Source organism: Ictalurus punctatus, chromosome 11, assembly GCF_001660625.3.
Source record: "Ictalurus punctatus breed USDA103 chromosome 11, Coco_2.0, whole genome shotgun sequence".
In the NCBI taxonomy this organism is placed as follows: domain Eukaryota; kingdom Metazoa; phylum Chordata; class Actinopteri; order Siluriformes; family Ictaluridae; genus Ictalurus; species Ictalurus punctatus.
The window spans coordinates 18,477,032-18,494,578 of NC_030426.2; the positions used below are offsets into that span (position 1 = coordinate 18,477,032).

The following is a 17,547-nucleotide window of genomic DNA, read 5'->3' on the forward strand; positions in this document are numbered from 1 at the left end:
CACAAGATGCAAACCACTGATCAGCAGTAAGAATATGAAATTCAGATAGGAATTCGCAAAGAAATACAGAGATGAGCCAGAAAAGTTCTAAAACCAAGATTAATCTCTACCAAAATAATGGAAAGGCCAAAGAGTGGAAAAAGAAAGAATCCAAAACATAAAGCTCATCTGTGAAACATGGTGGAGGTAGTGTCATGGCTTGGACTTGCATGGCTGCTTCTGGAACAGGCTCACTAATCTTTACTGATGATGTAAGTCATGATGGTGGCATCAGAGGTCTACCGGAACATTGTCTGACACTTTACAGAGAAGTGCCTCCAAATTAATTAGGAGGAACTTTATCATTCAGCGAGACAATGATCCAAAACACACTGCTAACTCAACAGAGGACTACATCAGGGGGGAAAGTGGAAGGTTTTAGACTGGCCAAGTCGATCACCAGAACCTTAACCCAACTGAGCAGCATTTCACCTCTTGAAAAAAGAGACTGAAGGAAGAAACCCCTGAAACAAACAACAACCGAAAGAGGTTGCAGTAAAAGCCAGGAAAAGCTTCACAAAAGAAGAACCCAACAGTTTGGTGATGTCAGGGAGTGGCAGGCTTGATGTAGTTATTGCAAGCAAGGGATATGCAACCAAATGTTAACCATAATTTACTTTAATATACTTCAAGGCTTATTGTTTCCAATACTTTTGCTCACCTCAAAATTGGGTGGTCTGATACAAAAAACTCCTGATTTGATGTTCTTATAATCATATCTAGATGTAAATACCAATAAACAAAAGCTGAAATCCTAAATTCTTGTCTCATATACATATATTTGGGTTTGCTCTCAAACCCAAATGTTTACAGTATATGTGTGTAGCACAAACAAATTAATTGGCCTTCCCATTGCAATAGTTTTGGAGAAGACTGTGGATGTTTGGAAATTAGTTAGGACCACAAAACAAATCTACCCCAAAAAGTAGTTTTTAAAACACTGGCTAGCGCTGCCCGTCACATTTTTTGGAATTGTTGATTTAAATGTAGGAGGTGGTATTCAGGACGTGTAATAAAACCAGACAAAAGGCTCCTTTACTAAATTATGTAGATGAGCAGAAGATAGATAGCACACATCTGTATGTCACATTTCCCACTATACTCTTGTGCTCAAATGTTGTGAGGTATTTCATACATGACATAAACGCCCGAAGTCCATGAACACAGCAAAAAAGCGAACACACAATAGGCCACCTTACAAAAAGTGACATCACTCTGCCATACATAGTGTAGACATACATATGATAACTCCATCATACTTATCTGTACTGTTCACATTTCTTCTGTATAATTATGAAATCAGTAAACAGCTCTTCCTGATCTTTCCTGCTGAGGATTGTCCATGGGACGAGTGTATATAGGACAGGGTGACCTACTTGACAGAAGACCTACTTTAATCTGATTGGCTTTGTTAAGGCAATCCACTCCCTTGCTCAGTAACTCAATTCAAACCAGGTCTGTTTGGGTTTCATTAACCCTGCGCTCATATAACCATACATGCTGGGGCATGTATAAACCATGTATATACGATCACATTTGTCAGTATGAGTGCCAGACCACATCTGACACCAATTAGTGAAACGATAATAAATCAATTAATATATAACAAATCAATGAAATGTCCATCATGCCTTTTCTCGCCTCTTATAGGAAGTATAGGAGTCCTGATAATATGGACATTTCATCTTGACTAGAAAGTGTCTTATAAACTTAAAAGGATTTTTTTGAACTTGTGAGCATTTCATCAATAACTCGCAGTTTCCAAAGCCTTAGTGGCACACTCATTTATTGAGAAACTTGACAAGCACGACTTTAAAACATTGATTCATAGAAAGATCAATGTCACATACTGAGATTTAAATAAAAGCTGTCAATGAATCATATAAATGTTCTTACAGTGTCTGATAAGTCTGAATATTATATATATATATATAATATAATATTATATAAGATTGGCTTCTTCATTCTTTCTGAATTACATATGCAGGTAAATTGGTGTTTCATTCAAACTCTGAGACTCTTCAGATATATAGTCCATGGCTGGACAGTCCACAGCAGCAGGTAAGCTTGGGGAACACTGGGAGCAGGCAGAAATACACCCTGAATCGGATGCCATGTTTAGCATGTTCTACCTGTGGCATGGGTTACCTCATAGTTCTCCGGTTTCCTTCCACATCCCGAAAGATGCCTGTAGGTGGATTGGCTATTCTGAATTGAATTTCGGTGGTAATGTGTGTGCACAGTGCCCTGCGATGCACTGGCATCCCATCCGAGGTGTATTCCCATCTCACACCCAGTGTTCCCAGGACAGGCTCCAGATCTACCATGACCCTATATTTCTATACTTCCAGATCTACCGAGGCCTTATTTCTATACTTCCATTAACATATTTTGCAAAATCACTGAATTAATACAAACATAACGTTGATGGCCTTTTGTTGATCAAGTGATGCACAAATCACCCATTTAAAAATGAGGCTGGAATTTAAGAAGAAAAATGGCATCATGTCAGTTTCCAAGATGGCGGAGATTTCCCCGTTCGCATCATATAAAAATGAAAAGTTACATCTCCTTTTCCTCCTGGTTTTAGTGCTGTAAATCTGGTGCTATAATTATAGGGCATAACTCCCTCATTGATAAACTGGCAGAAGTTCTTTAAAAGCTATAAAAGGCAGTAACTATTTAAAAGAAAAAAGTCAATACCTTTATAACCAAGTTCTTATCTGCCCTACAATTTCTATTTCAGATTCCTGTTTTCACAGACCGTGAAAACGATCAGCAAAGTCACTTCACTCCCTGCTTTCTATTAGGATTCTTAAAAATCAATATCCACAAGGAGAAAAGTTCTCTGTAGGAGCAGTATTTCTTATCAAACCTTTCTTGGATTGAGTGCTCTGACCTGGCAGCATCAGTTATAGGACGAGGAAACTTGGAGTCTCCGTGGCAACAAACAGGCTTGGATGTTGCTTTAGTATTTAGGTTATGCATACGTTATACATTACTTTAGTAATGGCAAACTTTAAAGATACACTTTTTAATTCACAAGCTACAATAGCTGTTCATAATAAATATGCTTTAGTTCATGCAGATTACAGATTGTACAGCACGCATAATTAAAAATAATAATAATGAAAAGTAAAATCACTATTCTATTCGTACCGGATATGTAATTTTACTTCCTTCTCTTGTACCCTAACAAGCTTTAAGCAAAACACTGGCCTTTATAACTAGTGCACACTCCTAACAAAGTGGCTTGACTAACAAAAACACATAAATAAGCTTTAGAGTATTTCTCCACTAAACTACAGTTACCCCATGCTACCATAAATTGTATACACCAGTACTTTTTAATTAACATACTGGCAGTGGATCTACTGAATGCAGCAAACTGAGACTTAAACAAGCCAAGGTCTTCCAGCAGCTACGCCAAGACATGGTACTGACTGCACTGAAATGTAATATATAATAATTCAATAGAACCTTAAAAAACCTCTCAGTCATTACAAAAATTAAATCCAATTAGTTTTAGTCACTGCAGGCACAGAATTACTGAAATGAAACAGAAATAGAAGCACAAATAGCTACTAATTTTTAAACCTTTTATTATAGAGGTGTAATGCAGTGCCACTCTCTGTACCTGTATCTGTTTAGTGCTCCATATCTGTATTTGGATTGGGCATGAGCTGTATTAGATTTTAGGGTTGTTTCTAACAAATGTAGTTGGTTCTATTTCCCAAAATATGAGCAAACAGAAACCTAATTTAAAACCCCTCAACCCTGACCAGGCAGTCACTAAGGAAGACTGAATGGACGCTGTAAATGCATCGCGCAGTGCCACGCGTTTGTGTTAATGAATGCTGTCTCTCTTTGTCAAGCCCATGAGAATATTTAGTTTTTTGTTGTGTAGCGTGGGATCCCAACCAAGATGTGCAAACAATTGTGCGCCGTCTATTCGTATCTGTATTTGTATCCATTTATAATGCATTATCTGTTTGTGCCGAATTCCTATTCAATAACATCCTTACCCTACAAATCAATTTTATCTTCAGTAGGGCTTTTCATTATTCATTGACCAGCCTGATGAAACGTTTATCAGTCTGCCTGAATTAATTCAGTTTGGCTCAGAATTCTTATAGGAGTCTTAATATTGTTCAAGGACACAAATAATCTACCTCCTAAATGCTTATTTCAGCAAAGACCGGAAAGCTCCTGATTTCCGTTTCACTAAACACTGATTTTGGCTTATTTCAATCGCAAAATGTGGCCATTGATTAACACGACAGACAAATGGTTACCGAATGCCTAAACATTTAATTAAACTGAATTGTATTTATATAACAACCCTTATTGTCATAAAGTGGCTTTACAAAATTCTGCATTTAGATTTGAATTCCTAATGAGCATGCTAGTGCAATCCAATTTGTCTCTATTTAACCGTTTAATCAATCTTTTGCTGACTTTTCTTTCCTTGTAACATTGTTAAGCATTAGAAGAGTCCCAGCTGTTTTTCAAGGACGGATGGATATATTTGGCTACTTTCAACATTCACACAGTAACAGAACTCCTGTTTGAGTCTTCACACTTTAAGTTCCCACATATTTTTAAGCTTTTGGAACACTGATACCTAAAAAAATCTTTTATAGCTGGTAGGAGTTTAGGTGTGCTTGTTCATTACTTTGAATATAAAGATACCTTTGAATACAGGACATTGAATATCATCCTGTGGAGAAGCCGATGAGCTCATGTTGTCATGTCCTAATGCAATGGTTCTCAAAGTAAGGTCTAGAAATCACAACCTATCACTCGTACAGTTCTTACAGTTATTAGCCTGGTTGAATTAAATGGGTTTAATAAAAAAATCTTAATATGTAACTGGGGAAAAAAGCAGGACTACATGTCACCGTGGACCTAATGTGTTCTGTCAGTGGAAGGTTCAGCAATAGAAAGCTCTACAGCTCTAATAAATAGAATATTAATGTACACAGTGTGGTATGATGATGCAGTGGGCCTCACATTGCCAAGATCCCTGGTTCGATCCTGAGCTTGGGGTAGTGTCTGTTCCCACAAAGCAGATAAACTTCATTCTGAAAAGAAAAGAAAAGAAAACCTGCCTATCCTCCAAAAAATGTTTGCCTTATTGTTCCTTTTTGAATTTGAGTTGCACTCAGCCAGTACATGGCATAAGTTTTTCAGGACCATAGAACAAAATTCAGCACCGCACAGTGGTGCAGCGAGTAGCCTCACAGCTCAGTGGACCCCAGTTCGATCCTATGCTTGGTGACCACTGGGAGCAAGCGGGAATACAGTACACCCGGGATGGGACGCCCTGTTATGCATGTTCCACCTGTGTCTGTGTGGGTTTCTAGCGGCTTCTCTGGTTTCCTCCCACATCTCAAAAACATGCATGTAGGTGGACTTGCTATTTTAAATTTCCCGTAGGTGCGAATGAGTGCGATGGACTGATTCAGAGTGTATTCTTGCCTCGCACTCGGGATAGGCTCCGGATCTACCGTGACCCTGACTGTGAGCCTAATTTCTGAATAGTTCACAAAATAAATCTGTGTTGAGGTTTGCCTGGTGAGTTTTTTTATTTATTTATTTTTTTTAAAAAATTTTAACAGCTAAAGGGTTGCAAAAGTTTTAGAACCCTTGTTGTGAAATCCTACTGTGCATGTGGAAACCACTGATTTAAAGCACAGGTGGACAAAAAAAAGTGTACAAGGCTTTTCACCTGCAGCATGCACAGTGATATCCAGGATACTGAACCAGAGCAGGCAGTTTCTCCATAACCAACACGATGCAGATGCACAGACACGGGGATGCTGAGATGATGGGAAATGTTCGGGGAGGGGGGAAAAAAGCGAGGACAACATTAAAACATGATGTATCATGCTAAATCAAAAAAAAAAAAAGATCTACATACCGCATGGAGCTTTCTGCTCATTTTGCAAGCCAAAACCAACAAAGTGGCGGAGATTTCGAAGGTGGAATTAGCAGCACCTCGTTGAAAATCCGGGGGGGAAATTGCGTTTTCAGTGGACCAAATTCTGTCTTTCATGTGTCCTGGTTCTTCGTGGTAATGCACAGTGCGTTCAGTGCTCCAGCTCCACGGTGTGCGTGTGAGTGCGCGCGCGCGTGTGTTGTAGCAGTAGGCTTTAATGGCTGCACTGGCGCGCGCGCGACGCGACACGAAACGCCTCTCCTGCTCACACTCCCACACCGGCAGTCACACAAGTTGGAGGTGAGCATTTCTGAGTTTTGTGTCGCTTACCAAACATCTTTCATATCTTTTACATATGACAATAATGCATATTATTACATCATCATCTATAACGTATCTGTGAAAATCTGGGAAGCACATGATGCAAACGCTTCAAATGTGCAAGCAGTCCATGTAAAAATCACCAGTGTGCATTATGCATGGCAAGCAATGCATTATGAAAGCATCATCATGTGGATATTGCACACAACCATTATAAATGCACATTGTGTGTGCGCAATACGTCCATGCAGCCTGACAATACCATGGCAACCAGGCTATCTACTGTCCATCAAACTGTCCATTTTTACATGAAACACATCAGTGGAATGATTTCATCTGCTCTAGGTCTTGTGTTGCCTTTCAGTCTCAAAAAATAAATGTATCTATACAGACAAAAAAACAACAACATCAGTATAATATTGTTTATACCACAGTGGCATTGATTAATGAAGGTTGAGTAGAAGGTGTTGATTAATTGTCTATAAGAGCAACTCTGGCAATATACCGTATACTTACAATACAGTATATACAGTGGCATGAAAATGTTTGGGCACTCCTGGTGAGTAGAAGATGAACTGATCTCCAAAATACATGAAGTTAAAGATTAAACTTTTTTCAACATTTTAAGCAAGATTAATGTATTCTTTTGGTTTTGTGCAATTTTATAGTTAATAAAAAGGAAAGGAGCACCATGCAAAAGTTTGGGCACCGCAAGAGATTTGGGTTCACGGATAACTTTTACCAAGGTCTCAGACCTTAATTAGCTTGTTAGAGCTATGGCTTGTTCAGAATCATTGTTAGGAAAGGTCAGGGGATGCAAATTTCAAAGCTTTACAAACACTCTGGCTGCATTGATACAACTATACAGTAGGCGAAAAGCAGTAGGGCAGAGGAGTAGTATGTCCGAATTCTCGGTATTCATAAAACAATAGGAGAGAAATACCCAGATGACCTACTATGGAAGCAATGCAAACTGTATCCTACAAGGTAACAGTAACGGTACGGAAGAGCTGTCAGAATCAAAAATGGCTCTTTTTAAGTTGCAGGTCACATGACAAATCCAACATGGTGGATGTAGCACATCTGGATTGTATTCATACTATACACTTATACTGATCAGTACCTACTGTATCAATGGCCAAGCAGTAGGTACTGATTCAAATGCAATAGATACAGTCACAGAACACAATTTTGAACGCAGCCTCTGACTCCTCAAACCTTGTCCCAATGATCAGCAGCCATGGGCTCTTCTAAGCAACTGCCTAGCACTCTGGGGTGCTCTGAAAATTAAAATAATATTTTGAAACTGTAAAAGATGGAAATAAAAAAGCAATCTTTCTTAAAATATTACAGAAATAGTAATTAAGAAATGGCAGTTAAATAGGAACTAGGTCTGGAAGACCAAGAAATCTTTCGGAGAGAATTGCTCGTAGGATTGCTAGAAAGGCAAATCAAAACCCCCGTTTGACTAAAAAAGACTTTCAGGAAGATTTAGCAGACTCTGGAGTGGTGGTGAATTGTTCTACTGTGCAGCGATACCTGTACAAATATGGCCTTCATGAAAGAGTTATCAGAAGAAAACCTTTCCTGCATCTTCACCACAAAATTCACTGTCAGAAGTATGCAAATGAACATCTAAACAAACCTGATGCATTTTGGGAACAAGTCCTGTGGACTGCTGAAGTTAAAAATAGAACTTTTTGGCCACAATGAGCAAAGGTATGTTTGGAGAAAAAAGGGCGAAGAATTTCATGAAAAGAACACCTCTCCAACTGTTAAGCATGGGGCTGGATCGATCATGCTTTGGGCTTGTGTTACAGCCAGTGGCACAGGGAACATTTCACTGGTAGAGGGAAGAATTCAATTATATACCTACAAATTCTGGAAGCAAACATCACACCATCTGTAAAAAGGGTGAAGATGAAAAGAGGATGGCTTCTACAACAGGATAATGATCATAAACACACCTCAAAATCCACAATGGACTACCTCAAAAGGCACAAGTTGAGGGTTTTGGCATGGCTCTCACGGTCCCCTGACCTAAACATCATCGAAGGTCTGTGGGTAGACCTTAAAAGAGCAGTGCATGCAAGATGGCCCAAGAACCTCGCAGAAGTGGAAGCCTTTTGCAAGGAAGAATGGGTGAAAATCCCCCAAACAAGAATTGAAAGACTCTTAGCTGGCCTCAAAAAGCTGTCATAATTGCCAAAGGGGGTGTTACTAAGTATTGACCATGCAGGGTGTCAAATCTTTTGCTTCGGGCCCTTTTCTTTTTTGTTATTTTAAAACTGTGAAAGATGGAAATAAAAATGCAATCTTGCTTAAAATATTACAGAAATGTGAATGAAACTTTATGCCACAGAAATGTGTTATCTTTTACTCACTTAGCTAGTCACAGTAACAGAATTTTTGACCGGAGTGCCCAAACTTTTGCATGCCACTGTATATACTCGTTCATATGGTGAAGTTTTCTGTTAGGAAATGTTTATTTCGCATTTATGGAAGGAGTCTCCAGTGTCAGTGCTTTGTAATCATCGGAACTAACTTGTCTTGTGGACGTTCCACAACATTTACCTGTAACTATACTGAAAACCAGTAAAAAAAAAAAAGAATTTTTTTTAAAAAAGCACAATGTGTAGTTCGTTGAATCATAAAATATTGCAGTCATTGCCAAATCACTGTGGCAGAAGAGGAATAGAACACCCCAGGCCATGCTGTTATAGGAAAACAATCCACTTTGGCATGGTAATAGTATCACATCACCCCATTGTGCATTATTTGTACTATTACAGAATACTCAATAGGCCTACTCAATACTTTAGTGTTTAAATTGAGTCTTTTGTGTAATGTTTGTTGGTTTAAATTGCACACCCCCCCCCCCCCCCCCCCCCCATTACAGTTATCATTACATTAAGATAAATCTATTTAGCATTCATCTATTTAGCCGAATGTTCTTACATTATGTTTAGACTGTATAAGATTTATCCTTGCTCAGGCTTATCAGATTAGTAATACAGGATTTACTAAGATTACTAAGATTCTGCATCAAACTTAATAATATAATCATCTCTGGCTGCCATATCTGGTGCCTCCCGGAGGACTCTGGCTTCCCCTTTAAGTGTTGACTCTTCACACAGTTTCCATAACATGGATATTTTTTTTCTCAGTTCAGTCGAAATGAAATACACCATTTCCCCTTTACCAGCCCAGTCTTTCGCATGGAGAAAATTGCTTATCTAAGTCATTGACCTCTTGAATCAAACTAAATCAGGTCGTAATCTAAAAATAGATAGTTTATGTGGTCTCAGACATTGTATGACATTCTGTTGTCTACAAAAAGGACATTATAAAAGCTACAAATAGTAGTAGTGGCTAGACTCACGTTCTTCCTGAGCACATTGTTGGGTATCACTCTGCACAAACATCAGAATCAGGCAGGAGGCGTGTCACTGTACATTAGGAGTGATTCAGATGATTATATCGTTCCAGTGCAGAGGTGGACAACATGATAAGTTCATTACCTCACCCACCAGGCGTGAAAGTAAAAGCTCCAGTGTACTGCCCAGTCCAATGTGTTGGTTGTCTGGAAACTGACTAGGCTAAAACAATCATATTGATCTGGTTAATGTGTTAAGTGCATTGTTACAGTCTAAGGAAAAGAAACGAGTACACGATCATGTAACACATCATGTTGTCGTTGGCCAACATTTCGGCTGTAAGCTGTGGTGTTCTCTCCTCACATCTCACATAAAAGATCATTTTCTGGTCTGTCGAGCATCTGTATTTTCTCTCAACCATTTTAACTGCGGGGTATTAAGCAGGAGAGTTATATGACGCCTTTGTGTTGGACTTATTTTGCAGTTTTGTTCATGTTTCCACACTGCTCCTGATTTATGAAAAGATTGTCCGTCTTACATAATGATAATGAGTCTTTATTGGTCACGTATACATTACAGCACAGTGAAATTCTTTTCTTCCCATACCTTAGTATGCCAGTAAGTTGGGGTCAGAGCGCAGGGTCAGCCATGATACAGCGCCCCTGGAGCAGAGAGGGTTAAGGGCCTTGCTCAAGGGCCCAGCATGCACGCTAATTAATCCACCCTAGTGGAAATCGTTCTACTTACAGCCAGATCACTCCTCAGCCGATGTATGCAGAGCAGCAGGTGATGGGATTCTGAGTACTGAATACATTAAAGGAGCTATCGTTTTTTTAAAAAATTATTATTATTATTCCTTACTTGTACAAATAACCTGGAATATATGTAGAACTTGATCCAAAAAAATCCCAATGGGTTAAACTGTTGCCTTAGCAAAAGTTTATTAAGTTGCTGAGGAAAACTAACTTCTGGTTAGAAATGCTGGTTTGTTTTTGGATGTCAGTCAATTTATAGACACTATATAGGCCACCTGAGATACTGGGGGTGGAGCTTCATGAACATGGGTGGGAATCATTCAAATGTCAAACCCTACCTAACCGTGAGAGACCTAATCTTGGAGGGAAAAAAGACTAACCTTTAAGTTTAAACATGACGACATACCAAAATGAAAACTTTTGTTGTGCAAAAGTCAGTAGGTATTTTTTTTTTCCTTTTTTCTGATTGATGTCCTTTGAGCAGGTGTGAATTAAAAACTAATTGCCCAGACACAAATTCTGCTCATCTGAGGTGCCCGGGCTACTGATTTGTCCACTCCTATTGCGTAATTAGTATATTTAAGTGATGTACGTGTGGACTGTCTGCCATTTTATGAAGTAGAAATAGTGCTATTTAGCCAGAGGATGTATTTTTATGCAAGATTGTGACTGACATGTTGTTTGAGATGCTAAGCTATATTAGCCTCATAGCAGTGGTGCAAAACTAAAGAAGAAAACTTCACACACCATACAGTATCTCGACTACTCAGCTACTGTACATTTGGGGTGAGGGGAATATACAGTATGTGAGAATTTTGTTTGTTTGTCCAAGCTCACCTATAGCCAACTATGTTTCTGTCTCACTATTCAATTCAATTAAATTCAGTTGTATTTGTATAGCGCTTTTTACAATGGACATTGTCTCAAAGCAGCTTTACAGAAATATATAAACACAGGATACAGATTTTAAATCTATTTGCTTTAGGTAAAAGTGGCTGGCAAATAAATATTTATGAATACACTACAGGTAGCTTAACATCAATAAAATTGCATCTGATCTCTACGACAAAATGTTAGTATATTTTGAGGTGAGAGTAAAAATAATTTGAAAAGAATGCTACTTATATCGTGTAGGAGTTAACATTTCATTGAAAACTCATTAGAGTAATAAAGTTCATTAGGATAAGGGGAATGTAGTACAGACCTGTCCTTGAAATAAAATATTCAGCTGTGCTAAATTTCACATCATTATTGAAAGCACAAGAATGCTTGTTTCTCCCATATTATCTCATCCATCTCCTCATGTGCGTATAAAAAAAAATTTGTTACAGGAAGGCCGTGTTTATACCATGTGTAGTCTCAGTACCAGTGCATAACTGTTCAGAGGTTATCAGACTTACGAGGTTGCTGCTTTATTTTTACAGTTGCTTAGCAACAGTCAGATTTCTGAGAACTGCTGAAGGGAAGGAATGAATATAAAAAGTCTTAAGAGCTGTTCATCCTTCATTTTTTTTTTTTTTTTTAAATCAAGTCGTTGACTATAAGAAAATCATTTCTGTTAGTTATTTATCATAGTTGTGCATTTTGAACTATGGCACAATACAAGATTTGAGAACAGATTGTAATTAATTCTGCACAAAGTGGAACTAGATGAAGATGAAGGCATTGAGAGGTTTTAAAATGCATTGTTGTTTTCATTTGAGGACAGATAGTACAGTGCCTTGGATAAGTATTCACCCCTTTGAACTTTCCCCCCATTTTACAGTGTTACAGCCTGGGAATGAAATGGAAATAATTGGGATTTACACAATATTTCACAACATTAAAGTTCGACGAGGGTGAATACTTATGCAAGGCACTGTATACAAATACATAGTTCATAAAAATAATGAAATATTATAACATGGAATTCTAGTGTATTTTTGTGTCTTAAACACTGGCTGAATTATCTACATCTCTGAGCCACTCACCTGGAATAACACTTTCATTTACATTATGCATATTTTATTTTCACTTATTCAGCTTATTTAATGAGATTATTTACTGAGATTGAGATATTTATGGAAAACACGATGAAACAGAACATTGTTAGGACACTGTTAATTTACTATCTTTATATTAGGTTTAGAATATTTCTACAATATTTCTAAATCTTACATATACCTACTGAATATAATGTGGTATACAATTTACAGTTAAATGTTTGCCGTTTTTTGGTGAACAATTATATCAGTTTCAAACATATTTAAACTACTCTATCCACCTGCAAATAATTGTGTGTATTTGCTTGTTGATGGTTGTACAAACACTACACACTATATGTAATGCTGGAACGGGGGTATTACCCACATAAACGGTTTATTTAGGGAATGTGGCACTGTTAGTGACCTCTTCTTGAAATGTGAGGACCTATTAACCTGGGTTTTTGTCTCATATAAACTTACTGTATGTCACAGCCTCCAAAGACAAAGTTCTGGGAGGTGGGGGGAGTATCAGTAGAGGTTTAGTTATAGAAAAGCATCCCAAACTTTGAACATCATATAGAACACTATCAGTAAAACTTAGACAAATGCAATTCTGCCGAGAAGGGGCTGTCCACCTAATGTCAGTCACCCGGTAAAGAGTGGATTAGTTAGCGAAGCAACCAAAAGGCCAAGGGTAACTCTCAAGTCAACATGATGTCACCACCACCATGCTTCACTGTGGGGATGGTGTTCTCAGGTTGATGAGCAGTGTTGGGTTTCCCGCCAAATGTAGGCCAGAGAACCTTTTTCCATGTGTTTTCTGAGTATTTTGGCAAACTCCAAACATGATTGCATATGGTTTGTCATTCTTCAATAGAAGAATGAACTTGGTATAGTGTCAAGGCAATGGCTGTCCTGTCCTAGCTGCTACCATCTGAGCGGTGGATCTATTATACATACACTATGTGGCCAAAGGTTTGTGGAGTAAACACAAAATACAGTTTTTAAATGATAAAAAAGCAACAACAAAAAAAAGTTACCCAGTACCAACTGGGCCTGTGTGAAAATGTATTTGCTCCCATAGTTACTAATTCCCCAAATATATGAAACTGCATTCATAATGGGGTTCAGCTGGACAAGACACAATCAGTCCTGATTACTGCAAACCCTGTTCAATCAAATCAACACTTAAATAGAACTTTTTCAACAGCATGAAGTTGATTAAAAGGTCTTACCCAGTAACACACTATGTCAAAGTTGAAAGAAATTCCAGAAATTAAGAAGGTGATTGAAATACATCAGTCTGGGAAGAGTTACAAAGCTGTTTCAAAGGCTGTGGGACTCCAAAGAACCACAGTGAGAGCCATTATCTCCAAATGGAAAAAGTTGGCACAGTAGTGAACCTTCCCAGAAGTGGCCAACCTTCCAAAATTCATCCAAGAGCACAACAACGACTCATCCAGGAAGTCACAAAAGAGCCAAGGACAACATCAAAGGACCTACAGGCCTCTCTTGCATCAATAAAGGACAGTGTTCATGACTCCACTAAGAGAAAGACACTGGGCAAAAATGGCATCCATGGAAGAGTGGTGAGGTGAAAACCACTGCTAACCCAGAAGAACATTAAGGCTCGTCTGGATTTTGCCAAACACACCTTGATGATCCTCAATGAACCTTGATGAACCTCTTGGTAGAATGTTATGTGGACTGATGAGTCGAAAGTGGAACTGTTTGGAAGACAGTGGTCCAGTTACATCTGGCGTAAACCAAATACCGAATTCCACAAAAGGAACATCATACGATCAAGCATGGTGGTGGGAGTGTGATGGTGTGTGGATGCTTTGCTGCTTCTCGGGCCTCAGCAATTTGCAATAATTGAGACGAATTCTACCAGAAATTCCTAAAGGTGAATGTCTGGTCTTCAGTCTGTAAGTTGAAACTCAAGCGCAACTGGATTATGCAGCAAGACAATGATCCAACGCACAGGAGTAAATCCTAGTCCTATAAGTAAGTGAAAGACTGATCTCCAGTTATCAGAAGAGTTTGGATTTTAAGTTTAAGAAGGCAATTAGTTTTTCACATTGGTGGTGAGTGTTGGAACTTTTTTGCTTCAATAAAAAATATTTTTTTTACAATAAAAACTATATAATGTGTTTACTCATGTTGTCTTTGTTTTATGTTGTATTGTGTTTGAAGATCTAAAACTATTTACTATGAGATATACACAAAACCAGAAGAAATAAGGGCAAATACTTTTTCACCGCACTGTATACTGACTGTATATTGATTGTGTGTAATGACTGTAATGGAGGTCCACTCCTGATTCCTCTAATCAGACTCTGATAGGTAATACAGTGGCTGCTGGATTTGTAATGAGGCATAATACCATGGCTAACAGGCTCATCCACAGTCTGCTACATGTAAGCATTACACATTATAGGTATCATCTAGATTAACACTTTTCTAGAGTAACAATTTGACCTAGTTGTATAAAGAAGACAACTTTCTCTAAACAGACTTTTTGTTGACGATTTAAATTAGTCTGTGAGGCACAGCATGAGACTGTATAAAAGATCTCATGAAATTCTAATCCATTCAAATTGGAGCTAGAGCAACTGAAAAACTAAAGCAGTCACTCGTGATGAAAGATTAGAGGTCACTATAGTTCATACAGTGTGGCTGAAGCAATTATATCAATCTTCTTACTCTATACAGTGCAGAAGGTCAATTATATATATATATATATATATATATATATATATATATATATATATATATATATATATATATATATATATATATATATATATATATATATTCCTGCTTAATTTAACTAAATTATCAAACATGCTGACTATGCTTTTTGCAATTATAGATCTGCACCGATGCACATATAAGTTGGTGCTTCATTTAAAACAACTACGAACGAATGTGTAAATCACTGATTGGCTGCTCTGAAAAAGGTTCCTGAAAAGTAAGTATACTATAACTGAACGCCATACATGTGCAACTGTAATAAAATAACATGCTGAATGGAAATAATAAGCATGAATTAGACAATCATTCACGGTTGTTGGTACCAGATGAGCTGGTTTGAGGTTTTCAGAAACAACAGAGCTCTTGGGATTTTTACGCACAACAGAAAGAAATGCCTTGTTGATGAGAGAAGTAAGGGGAGAATGGCTGGACTGGTGAGAGCTGAAAGGAAAACTATGGTAATTCAAATAACCAGTCTTTACAAACATGGTGAGCAGAAAAGCATTTCAGAATGCACAACAGAACTGCCACTCATACTCATATACATACACACTCTCTCTCTCTCTCTCTCTCTCTCTCTCTCTCTCTCTCTCTCTCTCTCTCTCTCTCTCTCTCACTCTGATGTTTGATAAACATTACCTGGAGCTCTTGATCTGAATCTGCCATGCTGCCACGTAATTAGCAGGTTGGACAACTGAACGAATGTACTCGTGTTCCTAATAAAGTGGCGAGCGTATATGTAAATCTACATTGATTGCTTAAGCACACAGCAGTTACTTCCTCATAGCTAGATAGATTGGCACACTTGTTAAATGTAATAAAAGCTAGCAGTGTAAACAGAAGACATAAGAGTTGTGAAAAGACTTCAGAAATTAGAAATAGTCACTCTCATCAAGTAATGTGTAGTATTTGTAAATAACCAGCAGGGGGGGACACTTCACCTGATTTAATAGGAAACTGAATCACAGCCACAGGTAGGCTTCCCAACCGCGCCTCTGCTGGTCAATTCAGGGCTTGAACCTAAAATGGCCCCCTATTGGACATAGAGTGTGCTACGCAGGCTACAGAAGCCGTTATTTCATACCCTACGTAGGTCCCCTATATAGGGAGTATGAAGGAATTTAGGATTCAGCCCAGGTTGTCTCCTGTAATCCAAAAGGAGGTTTGGCAACAAGTAGTCTGACTTTCATTGGGCTGCTAACCAACGAGTACTTTTTTTTATTTGCAGCGATTATTTTTAATCATTTTTGTGCAATATTCACTGGATATACGTTTAGGAAAAATGAGTACATTTATCTGTATGGGTAATATTCGGTGTTTTACCTTATTGTTGATTAGAAATAACGCGAAATAACCCGGCGTTAGCTTGGAAACCTCCAACCGGCTGCATTAATACTTTAGGGTAGTTTTGTTTGTGGATTTTATTTAACGGTTAAATGTCTCTTTGAAGAGTTTTGTAAATTCGGTATAACTCAACACTGCTGTTTTAATCAGGTTTAGTTACAACTTAATGGGTTAAAGTTTTTGCGTTATTTTATTGTAATTAATCGGCGTGTCCGAGCTAACAGGCTAGCTGCGTCCTGGCTAGCGAGTAAAAAAAACAACAAGTGGCTTTAGAAAAAGTTTATAGTAGAGTGATGTTTTTGTTTACATGGTGTCCGGGCCGAAAGAAGAAGAGTTACTGAAACACAGGCTGGAAATGCGGGCAGTTTTTAAAGCACTACCTCGTCGGGAGAATTCATAGAAAAAAAAGAAAGAGAGAAAAGCCTCTGCGCTCCAGCATCAACATGCTCCACTTACAGCGACAAAGTCAACATGTCGGCGTTTAAACCTCGTTTTTAGAGACTTTCCGGAGCTTTAGCAGGTGCTGGTAGAGCTTATAATCCTGAAAAAGGGTTTAAAGGAAGTTCGTCCCTTATTTTTTAAACCAGGGATAAATTTAGCCAATTAAGTCCGCCGTATTTAAGGACACGAGGAGCTGTGTGTGAGAGGGAAATGGACGCTGTGGATCACCCTGTGGGCCGGGAGTCGGGATTGAGTGTGCGGGATGATGGACTGCTCTCTGACTCGGACAGGACCGGAGATCAGAATGGACACTCTGGGTTAGTGTGTGTGTCTCTGTATGGAGGAGCTCCGTGGGGGTTCACTCTGAGAGGAGGACGAGAACACCGAGAACCGCTCATCATCACCAAGGTAAAGGGTCTGTCTGTCCCTGTAGGTCTGTCTGACTGTCCATGTCGGTCTGTTTGACTGTCCCTGTCTGTCTGACCGACCCTGTCTGTCCGACCGTCCCTGTCGGTCGTCCGTCCGTCCATCCGTCCTTGTCTGTCTGTCTGTCCGTCCATGTCTATCCATTCGTCCGTCTGTCTGTCTCTATTACTCATCTCACTTAC

The 17,547-nt window shown here is 38.6% G+C and overlaps 1 protein-coding gene across 2 annotated transcripts in view; it reads left to right on the top strand.

Annotated features, from left to right (window-relative positions):
• The first annotated feature begins 16,295 nt into the window (after positions 1-16,295).
• shroom2a (shroom family member 2a) overlaps positions 16,296-17,547 on the top strand; it is a 52,140-nt gene continuing 50,888 nt past the window's right edge. For both annotated transcript variants that reach the window (XM_017479711.3, XM_017479712.3), the window contains exon 1: positions 16,296-17,347. In XM_017479711.3, the coding sequence (XP_017335200.1) occupies positions 17,150-17,347 (198 nt within the window). In that variant the 5' untranslated portion in view covers positions 16,296-17,149. The remainder of the gene's footprint in view (positions 17,348-17,547) is intronic.